The 10,839-nt window shown below is 39.3% G+C and overlaps 2 protein-coding genes across 3 annotated transcripts in view; one reads left to right on the top strand and one right to left on the bottom strand.

The window, feature by feature from the left end:
- Window positions 1–5: 5 nt before the first annotated feature.
- On the top strand, window positions 6–2,264 carry LOC146464780 (large ribosomal subunit protein bL35m-like). The gene is made up of 2 exons (XM_085129162.1): window positions 6–166; window positions 697–2,264. Exons 1-2 carry the CDS (start codon window positions 73–75, stop codon window positions 1,146–1,148), a joined length of 546 nt encoding a protein of 181 aa, XP_084985288.1. The 5' UTR covers window positions 6–72; the 3' UTR covers window positions 1,149–2,264.
- Window positions 2,265–3,661: 1,397 nt separating this feature from the next.
- LOC146464778 (uncharacterized) overlaps window positions 3,662–10,839 on the bottom strand; it is a 29,986-nt gene continuing 22,808 nt past the window's right edge. For both annotated transcript variants that reach the window (XM_085129230.1, XM_085129231.1), the window contains 4 exons: window positions 6,880–9,630; window positions 5,874–5,952; window positions 5,431–5,482; window positions 3,662–4,845 (listed from right to left, as the gene is read on the bottom strand). In XM_085129230.1, the coding sequence (XP_084985356.1) occupies window positions 4,416–4,845; window positions 5,431–5,482; window positions 5,874–5,952; window positions 6,880–9,630 (3,312 nt within the window). In that variant the 3' untranslated portion in view covers window positions 3,662–4,415. The remainder of the gene's footprint in view (window positions 4,846–5,430; window positions 5,483–5,873; window positions 5,953–6,879; window positions 9,631–10,839) is intronic.

Below are 10,839 nucleotides of genomic sequence, written 5' to 3'. Positions count from 1 at the left end.
CCGTTGATCTGAGCGCTCAGCGGATTATTTCAATCGTCCCAGTCTTTTTCTGGTTACACTACCAGAAGCAAGATGGCGGCCTGCATGAGTTCAGTTTCAAAGAGACTGTTCTCTTGTGCTGTTTTACCTTCCCTGCGGATGATCTGTACATCGTTTAGGCCAACAGGTATTCTCGAAGAAATATACTTTCTTTTTTTTTTCATATTTCTGAAATTGTGTTAGAAATATGTACATCGAAGGAAGATTAATATTTGAGCTTATGTGACGACAGCAGTGGAAAATTTCTGCTGGCATGCAGTCCGTCGCAATATAAGATTAAGGCACTACTAGCTTATTTTACCAGTACAAACGATGTTCTTTTTTTTAGTAGATTATGGCAAAAGTTAAGCTTAAAAGTCCATAAGAAAATAGGCAAACGATTTTGCGACTAATTTTGTATCAAATTAACGTTCCGCACTAGAAGTTTAGTGGGTATGGGATAAGGAGATTTGAACTTTCCAAGGTTAGTATTTGGAGCAAAAACGAAATGATGAATCGTTAAATTATATTCTACTTCATATTGAGAACATCACAGCTGAGGGGTCTGACTTTAATAAATAAACATACAGGAGACACCCTTAGCTTAAAAGAAATTGGGCCAACAAGGACTTTCCATGTTATTTTTGTAACTAATATATATATTTTTTATTTCTTTAGCCCTGGGCTTAAACAACAGGATGATAACTTTGCCAAGTCTGAAGACTCGGGTATCAAAATTTTCTACTTACAACTCCCAAGCCAGTGCATGGAAAACAGGCATCTGTGGGATGACATGTCCACCAAGACAACTTGTTGGAGGACAAAGTATTTATTTGTTTGATTCTCCATCACTTTTTAAGAAACGGATTGATACGTGTCTTAAATCCAATAGCAAAATAACTGTCACAAGATGTATTAACATGAAGAGTAAACTTGGCAAGAGGAAAACTTGCAAAGCTGTTGCTGCAAGGTTCATTAGAACTGGAAAAGGAAAACTGAAAAGATGGAGAGCAGGCAAGAATCACAAAATGATGCACAAGGGACCCAAGAGAAGCATGCATCTACGGAAACCAACTTACTGCAATAAACAACAGCTTAAGCTATTGAACAAGATGTTAAATGGCTGGTGAAACATTGCATATTACAGTAACTATAGACCTTACATGTACTTAAAAGTAACCATACCCAACTGCCACCTCCTCCCCCAAGAAAAAAAAAGCATGAAGGCAGTTAGAGGTGGGTATGGCTATATAAAGGCTATGTTAGTTACTGAGTGTTGTGATTTGGACAGCTATGCATGTATGCCTTGAATGCTTGTAGTTAGAAATTTATAGTTATTGTCAAATATTCTTCAGCTTTGGATGGTATATTGGAAACACTCATTTATATGTGCAAGCTGTAAGCTAAATAATCTGCACACCAAACTTGAAGAATTTCAGTTTTGGAGAAACGAAAAGGAAGTGAAAATGCACCTTCAGAAAACATTTGAGTCATGCAAGAAAAACTGTAGTTCTCATTAAAATTTTGAAAATGTTTGTGCCCAATGGCCTCATGCATTGTCCACCAAAAGGTGTGGTATATACATGAGTGTTTATCAATAATTATTATGGTGATTAGATTTTATAACTGATCTGTCAATACTACAGCATGATTTTTGCAATGGAAATGGTATCTGTGTTACTTTCTTATTGATTCATGAGCATCAATTGTCAGTGCAAGAACTGTGGAAAGTATCAAAATAATGTACAATGTTTTGAACAATGTTGGCTAAAAGGTTTGCACTTTCAAGGAGTACAAATCATTTAGTCACCTTGAATAGTGCTTTGGATTGTGTTGCCTTTCAGTTTTTTGCAATATCATGCTGAAATCAGCCCGAACTCGTGGTGGAAATGCAGCTCGTTGACACGTGTGATCTGAAGTTGTAGTGTGAGCACGAGAAAATCACTGTTTATTGAGACAAAAATTTCATCAAAAGTCGTTTTTATGAACAAGCTTTTAGAAACTTCTCTTAGATTAGCTGGTTTGCAGGAGACAAATGGCCATCAATTGAACTGTATAAATCCTTTCTTTATTGACACCGGAAATCTACAGGTTTTATAAAAGGTAATTAAATCTTATACTACTATAAACACTATGAATGCAAAAATGTTCATTTTTTTTTTTTTTTTTTTGGCCAAACGTGATTTGGAACCCTCTCAGTAGGAGTGGAACCTCAGACGAATAATTGTCGGGTTCTATGGATTTGATCTGTACAGGCCCGCAAATGATCCCGGCCCGCAAATGATCCCCGGACCGGAAATGATCCCCAAATTGGACCGCAAATGATCCCCGGACGGGAGATGATCCCCAAATTGGACCGCAAATGATCCCCGACCGGATTTCGTCGCCTCATCAATAATTATAGAATGGAATGGACTCGGGAATTTGGACATTGTATTTAAACTTCATACACTTCATTTTTTTTGTCTTATAACGCAACAATCGTTTTATTTAAATGCTTTGCATGCAAATTTTTTCAGTTTAAAAATTAAAGTGTAGCTGCTAAGTGCAAATAAAAAGAAAATCAATTGTCGTATAAACTGGAACATACATGTATATTTTTAACTTGTACGATTAAAACGCCAAAAATGGGTACGAATTATACGAAAAGCGCAAGGAGAAACAGCAAACTCAACCGTGCCATTTTCCCACAGTAACCTGGTTTAAATTATGAGCTCTGTTCACTCCAAATAGCTGTCGCTTTCGCTAGTGAGGATTGTTTCCTTGTTCTCACGCCTCCCCCCCCCCCCCCCCCCCAAAAAAAAAAAAAAAATCCCACGTGCACAGGTAGTCCCAGCTCAAGCTGTGAGCGATGATCATCTTGTGACGGTCTCTTGTGCAATAGCGCTCACGGCGCAAGTATGGGAATGTTTTCCCATACTTGTGCCGTGACCGCTATTGCACTTTATAATCGGGCCAAGGAAGTAGAAATACTGTAAAGTTCTTAGAAGGGATGTCATTTCTATTACGAACTTTACAGTATTTCCACTTCGTAAACCCGATCGTAAATATTCCCGGGATATTCCCATACAAACTGTCATGTTTTCGCACTGACAGCTATTGCACAAGTGATTATCGCTCACAGCTTGAGGTTGAGCCACCTAAGCGTATGTTGGACTGTCGAAAGGGTTCCGATAAAGTTTGTTAATGGCACGACCTAGATCAAGGAGAAAAATTCAATTTCGTTTTAAAAGAGTTAAGTATCTTATCTAACATTTTTAAAACAGAGTTTTAAAATATTGAAGCAACAGCTAATTGTGAAGGAAAATGTATTTTCAAATCAAAGGTGTAATAATCTCCGAGACTGACACGTTAAAATCAATAGCTTTTATGTTTTGTCCAAAAATTAAATATTGCCAGGTTAATTTTGTCTTTTATCACAGTACGTTTACCGGTTTTTATTGTTGTTATAAAAGCCTGAGGAATTTGTGTTTTCCTCATATATCCGTGAACTGACATGGAGTCCAGGACATTCCTTTGTTTTGCGGTACATTTTATTAGAATCACTTCCGGTCCGGGGATCATTTGCGGTCCAATTTGGGGATCATTTCCCGTCCGGGGATCATTTGCGGGCCGGGATCATTTGCGGGCCTGTACAGATCCTTAAACGTATTTAATAAAATCTATTCAGTAAACAGTACTGCAAGGTGTTTCTAACAGACTTGAGTCTGTGTATGATGAAAGCCAGCTCTCCAGTAGAGCCGTAAGTTTTCCAGTTTCAGTTAAGTACAAATTTTAGAAACTTCCTTTCATTATGCCTTGGGTGAAAAGTCAACAGTTACGAATAAACAGGGCGACGAATGTCGCTACAACTAGGAACCTGTAAGAACGATTTTCTTTTGACCTTGAAATGGTTGTGGGCAAGCAAAACCAAAGCAATAAATTGAACAACAACAACTTGATTTAAATTTAAAACGAACATGGCTTTGTTTTGATCTGAAGAAAATGACAAACGCATACGAAAAACATATTTCAAGGTCAAATGAAAATCTCGATCGCTTTACCGTGAACGATTCAGGACTCGCTTTTCTCATTTTCTGAATGATCTTCTATGGAGAAGAGAGGGCAGAGTAGGGTAAGCTGGGTCCAACTCAACCTTTAGAGATCGCTACCGGCGAGGTTTTAATGACTGGCAGACGCAACCAAACGCTTGCCAAGAGGTCACAACATCAGCGATCGCTTTCATTCATCGTTTCTAAGTTTTTTTTTTTTTTTTGTTTTGTTTTGTTTTTTCAAGTCTCGGTATCGTTTCAGTTGTAATGTCGCTACATGTAATGTGTTTCGCGGCGTATTTAGCACCTAATTAGACAAAGTTGGTGACTACAATTGTTATTGCCCATTGACGATTATAAACGGCATCACTGTTTCAGAGCGCCCAGACTGTGATCAGGAAGGGGGAGTGACTTTTGTCGGCGGAAAAGGTTTTTTATAGACCACGCAGTCTTGACAAGTACTTCTGTCGATGGAACTACCAGGGATTCCGAGCCTGCAATACCTTGAAATGGGGTGCATTTTTCTTCACACTCAACAGCATCTTCCAACAAAATGTCACTTATGTCGTCTTTATCAATGTTGGCAGTTTTGTCATGCGTACTTCCGTCCTGTTCCATTCCCTCGGGTTTTTCTCGTTCTCCCTTGGGGGTTTCTCGCAAGAGCCCACTGTCAGTGTAGTTGACGTCAGCATGCATTTCGTCATTGTTCACGTCATCAATCCTTATTAGGTCGTAGGTTATTGCCACGCTTTGATGTTCACTGTTAGTCGTTGATTGGTCGCCGTCCGCGTGAAACCTGTCAGTGTAATCAGTATTGGTCAGTACAAGATTTGGTTCTAAAGTTGCATCACGTTACTGTAAAAACTTAATTTTTGGTAAAGGAGCAAGCTTGAGAGAAATAGAAGTTGAAAGGGGAAGAAACAGTACGCTATCTAATAAGTAAAATAAGCATTCCACTGAGAAGATGTCAGCGCCTGCAACTAATATGATCTTGTTCAGCATCCCTCTCGTTACGTCACGGTCGTACTCCTAGAAAGCAACAATGGGTGCCATAAAACTTTGTACACAGGTGAAAGTACTGTGTGGCAATTCGATGTTTGTCCATTTTCTCATTTCCCCTCCTGGCATTACAGAAATACACCTTTTGGCATTTCAAGTCGGCCACTACTTGCTGTCTGCTTTGGATCTTAACAATTCTGCGTTTGAGTTCTTTCGAATTCAACCAAGGGTGACACACCTCGAATAGCCCTTGCTAATTGTGGGTATGTAATATTGTAATTTGTCTTTTGTCATAATAAATTGTTGTTGTTGTTGTTGCTGTTGTTGTTGTATGGATGGTGCCAGTGGTCTTCCTAAAACACACTGATGTTTCTATAGCTACCTTGGAACACTGATGCCCAGCTTTTCACTTGTAGGCTCAGACGGAAGAGTTCCTGGAGAAAATCAAAAGACAAGAGAGTTATTTTGAGGAGCAGATACCATTACAGTTTGACATACTAACATGAGTCACTGAATTAAAAAATATATATATATTCATCGTCAACATCATCATCTCCCGGCTTGTGGCGCTGATATCCCTTGCGCTAAAAGAACGAGCACCGTTGCCGGGAGGCAAAGATTCCTTCAAGCTTTGAAAATTCGGGCAATTTTTGAAAAAGAAACAACAGTCCTTCACGGCTTTTGTCTAATACGGTGAATATTCCGATCTTTTCAAGGTTACCACAAACTTGGACTAAAGTAGCGTCAATTCAGAGTCTACTGTTAGTAGTAAACTGCAGCTTGCCTCAAGCATAGTTAAACTATAAAACTCGTGCTTCAACTTACGCTGTCTGGATGAGTTTTTCATTATCGATTTTAAGCCGTGTAGGTTTGTGGGCCTTGGCAGCAACGATTTCTTCTCGTTCTGAAACAAAGAAATCAGTTGATATAATCTATATGTTTGGAGTTTATCAACAGAGTTGACAAGGTAACTTGGCCACTGTAAAGAGATTCGACTGCTGACGTTTCGAGCGTTAGCCCTTCGTCAGACGGAATCGATTCGCTCTGACGAAGGGCTAAAATTCGAAACGTCAGCACTCAAATCCCTTTACGGCGGCCAAATAGAGTCCTAAAGTGTGACGTCACAAATATTTGAATTTTTGAAATTATGGGATTTTTTTTCATATGATTGGAAAGAGCATGACGAAAAATGCCTACTTGCCAAAAATCAGCATTTTATTGCGATTTGGGGTCGAGATGTTAGCTCTGTTATGCCCCGATGACTCCATACAAATCTTTCTAATTTTGCCTCAGTTCCAAACGTTTGGAACTGAGGCAAAATTTAGTTTTTATGACGTCATCACTTTAGGACTCTATTACCTTATCAACCCTTTTGATAAAACCAAACATGCGTTTCCACTCCCCACCAACCCAACACCACAGTTGCTAGCCCTCGTATCCAATACAATCTATAGCCGGTCCGTTTTAGTTTGATTTCTTTATATGCGGAGTGCTTTTGAAATTAAAAGTAACAGAAAAGAACTACCTCGTCCCCAAGAGGCTGTGGGACTGTTATATAAGTAGAAAGGAGATTCGTGTCCTTCCCGGCGTCAAGCAGTACGCCCTTGTTTGCCGTTCTTTCAACGACTGTAACTAGCGTTACAGCTTATATAGGGCGCATATTATATTAAAATGTTGACAATAACTACTAGAATCATAAAAAATAAGATCAGACGTCACTACTCTTATTTTTTCTGTTTGTTGACATTCGATTGTGTTGCGTATGTTGTGTCTGCCTTGCTATGATGTTTTAAAGTTGTATGTGAAATACAAAATGTGTAACAATACTCACTGTTTTTGCTTTTGAAGGCGTAATCATACTCTTTCCCTCGTTCGCTCCGTCAGCTGTGTTTCTTCCATACCCTGGTGGATCTCCTCTCTCCTCAACACCTCCATCACTGTAGTATATTAGATCCTCAACAGAAGAGTTGGGAATTTCGCTTGTACATCCTTCCTTGTTTTGTGTAATGTCTGATAGTCCACGACTCAAGTTCAATTTTCTCAAAGATAGGATCTCCAGCTCTAAATCGTCCTTAACCATGCTTGTCATAGCGAATTCTCTTTGAAGTTTCGTGTGCTTCATTTTTATTTCCGCAAGTTCCTCCTCTAAGTCGTCTTTTTCAATCAGCACACTATCCAAAGCCTTTTGCAATTCAGCTCTTTCTTGTTTAACCGAAACGAGGAGCGTAGCAACTGCTTTCTTGTCACGTGACGTTTCTTGAATGCTGTCTTTCATGGATAACTTCAGCTTTAAGGTTGCTAAATCGCTCTCAAGATCAACAATCGTTTCTTTTAAAATTTCTGCTTCTTCTTGAAGTGCGACATTTGTCACAGACAGTTCTTTGAGCTCATCAACTCGAATGTTCTCAATCATTTTGCTCGAATCGTTTTCCCTCGGTAAGACGGTACCGTCTTCTTTAACCTCGTGATTATGTTGTTCATCGCCAACACTCTGAGCCCACATTTTCAATCTGCTCTTCAGTCTTAGCTGTTCATCTTCAAGTGCAACCAGTTGTTGTACGTAACACTCGATTCCCTGCAGGCGAGACTTGTCAGCATTGGTGTTTTCAAGGTCTTTCTTTAGCTGCGCTTTCTCAGCTTCCAACGAATCGATTTTATGTTTGAACAATGTTATTTGTTCTGAACTCATCTCCTGGTTTTGATCGTGTTTCATTGAATACTGAGTTGCGCATGATTTCTCGGTGTTATTTTCGAAATCTGTGACCACGCTTGTTTCGTTTTTGATTAATTTCTGCGGAGATGAGACGGCATCATGCGTTTCTTTCTTTCCTTGATCTTCCAAACTCAGTATCTTCTCTTCCAGAGCAAACTTTTCCTTGTAAATAACCAAAAGCTTCTCTTGCAAGTCAATGATCCTTTCTTTAGCTTCTCCGAGCTCTATCTCCAGTCGCACAGTTTCGTCATAGTAGCTGAAAGAATTGCGTCGCCGCCGTAAATTTTTCGGAGAAAGTCTCACCGTCGACAGCTCGGCCTCCAGCTTCGTGCTGTCCTCGCGCAACGACGACAACTGAGTGCCGAGGTTTCTTGTCTGCATGTTGGACAGCGTGAGTTCCGCTTTGAGTCTCACAAGCTGTTCCTTTGCGCGCGTCAACTCTGAGTTCAGCTTGTTGTTTTTCCGGTTGTTTTGAACGCGATTTTCTCCTCCATTCAGTAGAGACCTTTGCTTCGAGGTTATTTCTCTGTTGTTAAATGCACGGTTTATAGTTGGCAAACCTTGCAAGCATCTTAAGCTATTGATCTCTTTCATCATGTTGCCTCTCTCTGTCTCGAATTCATTAACACAATCCTGCAATTTCTTGTAGCTTTCGTTGGTCTCTGCTAATTCTTTTTCTACTTTGCACAAACAGTTTTCCTTAACCTGCAACAAGCGTCTCTCCTCTTCAAACTGTTGAGTTTTCTCTTGCAGTTTTTTCTCCAAGATGTTCTTTTGCCCCCTCTCCGAAGCGAGCTCGTGTTCTGTATTGGCTCGCACTTGGCGCAAACTTTCCTCCAACGCAATTTTCTGTTCTGTAGTTGCTTCCGTTTCTTGCTGCGTTTGGTACATTTTACACTCTAACTCTTTAATCCTCTCGTTTACTTTTTTGTTCTGTATGGTGGATCGAAGTAACTGTTCTTCTAACTCATTATTTCTTTCTTTCATCTGCTCAATCTCCGCACAAAGATTTTTCTCTTCTTCTACGAGATTTTTCAGCTTTTCTTCCAAACATTCTCTCAACTTAATAGAATCTTCGTAGCTTTGCTCAAGAGAGTTGTAGTTGCCTCTCAATTTACCTAAATCATTTTGTAGGCTTTCATGTTCCAGTTGAGCTGTGGATAGCTGATGGAGTTGTTCTTTGACTATAGTCCCAAAATTGTCCTTCGTTTGTTGAGGGCCTTCGCTATGACCCTCACTAATGCTGTCAATCATACCATCTACATCATCGTTTTTATTGGAGTCTACCTTGTATCGTTGTAGTCCTTTCATAACCTCTAACCTATCCATTTCAAGTTTAGCAATGACCTTATTCTGATCATAAACCATGATTTCTAACATTTGTTGGTCGCTTCCAAGGTCAGATTCTTCACCTTCAGACAACATACTTTTGTCTGACGAGACAGCTCCCTCTTCTTCTTTCTTCTCATTTTCTCCTTTAATTTGCAAAGCTGTCAACTCGCTGGCAAAGCTCTTCTTCTCCTCGTTTATTCTAATTCTAATGTTATCAAGCTCTGATTTCATTTTGGCGTTCTCAAGGACCAAAAGAGACCAATCTTCTCCAAGGCGTTTGTTGATAACTGCTCTCAAAGAAGAAACATCAAGTGAGTCGTTAGTTTGTGCGGCAGAAACTGCTTTTTTCAAGGAAGACGAATAATCTTCGTGAAGAGAGGACAAAATCCCGTGAAGGAGTTCAACCTCTTGGGAATTAATGGAGCCATCACTGTGATTCGGATTCGTGAATTCCGCCTCGTCTTTGCTTTCCGTTTGTGTACTCTTGCCGTCTCGTTGGATTTCGAAATGTTTCTCCTTTTCTCTCCGTAACTCTTCCTGCAATGAGAGAAAATATTAAAGTAACATTAACGCTAATATATAGCATGTATCACAATCTTTCGGCCGAGATCAGGAGACCAAGGAGAAACTGGGAAGAGATAAAGTAGTTAGCAAAAGTTTGAAGGAGAAAGAAACTGGCACGAATTTAGAGATCTTTAGATGAGTAGAACGTGATTATATCCAATTCTCTAAACGTGAACAAAATTTCAGGGGTATAGACTCTAAATCTCTTTTTTTCTTTCAACAAAGCTAAGACGCCGAAAAATCTTTATCTGCAGGTTTCCTCGATCGAACGGACGAAACGTTCTTAAACTATTGAGATAACCAGTTTTAAGTGTTGCCTTGTAATGTCTTCTAGAGTAGTTAACAACGAAAAGAGGACCAGGCTTCTGAAGGGCAAAAGACCCCCTCTTATGGGCGCGGTCTTCTTTATCTTTTTTGGAACAGTCTTAAAGCTTGTCTCCAGTAATCTCTAGGTCGAGTTGAAGTATGTAATTATCGTTTATTACCGTCCAGGCTATTAAGACGATACAGAAACGTTATTCAAAACAAAGGCTAATAATGTGCTAAAAAAGTAAAGAGAAGACTCAATAGGTGATATTACGATTTGTAATAGTATTTTTGAAAAACAAACAAACAAACAAAAACGTCTCCAAGGTCTGGCCTAGGCCTTAATCTGCTCTGAAGCGTTTTCCTTAGCACTAGCCTCGCATTTCAAATTGTTTATTAGACTTTTAGAACGGTTTGATAGAGTCTCAACGCAGGTTATTTCCCCTACAGTTTATTTGCTTTCAACACAGGAACAGCCATTGTACAGTTCCAAAGTAAAAAAAACTGTTACTTCGTGCGGTAGGTTGTTGAGAGTTCTCGTTGTTAAATAAAACCTTATAAATATGTGACCCACTAAGTTTTGCATGTTGTCCTTATTTAGTTTTGTCCTCACCCCATCCCATCCACTTCCCTGGACACTTTTTCTGGCCACCGCTTCTCCACTGGCCTTACATTGATTTACTTGTAAACGTTTATTGTGCTAAAATATTGCATGTTTATATTAAAAGACTGATACATGTAACGATCAAATGAACAAAGAGGGTATTTATTACAATTATTAATGAGTACAACGACTTAAAAAAATACTAAATTTTTAAATACAAGTGGCAGTCACTTAATGCAAAATAACTATCAATGAAAATAGAAAAGAGGAAA

The sequence above is a fragment of the Pavona decussata genome, unplaced genomic scaffold (assembly GCF_977016875.1).
Source record: "Pavona decussata unplaced genomic scaffold, jaPavDecu1.1 SCAFFOLD_161, whole genome shotgun sequence".
Classification (NCBI taxonomy): Eukaryota; Metazoa; Cnidaria; class Anthozoa; order Scleractinia; family Agariciidae; genus Pavona; species Pavona decussata.
This window is presented reverse-complemented; position numbering and strand designations above follow the sequence as displayed.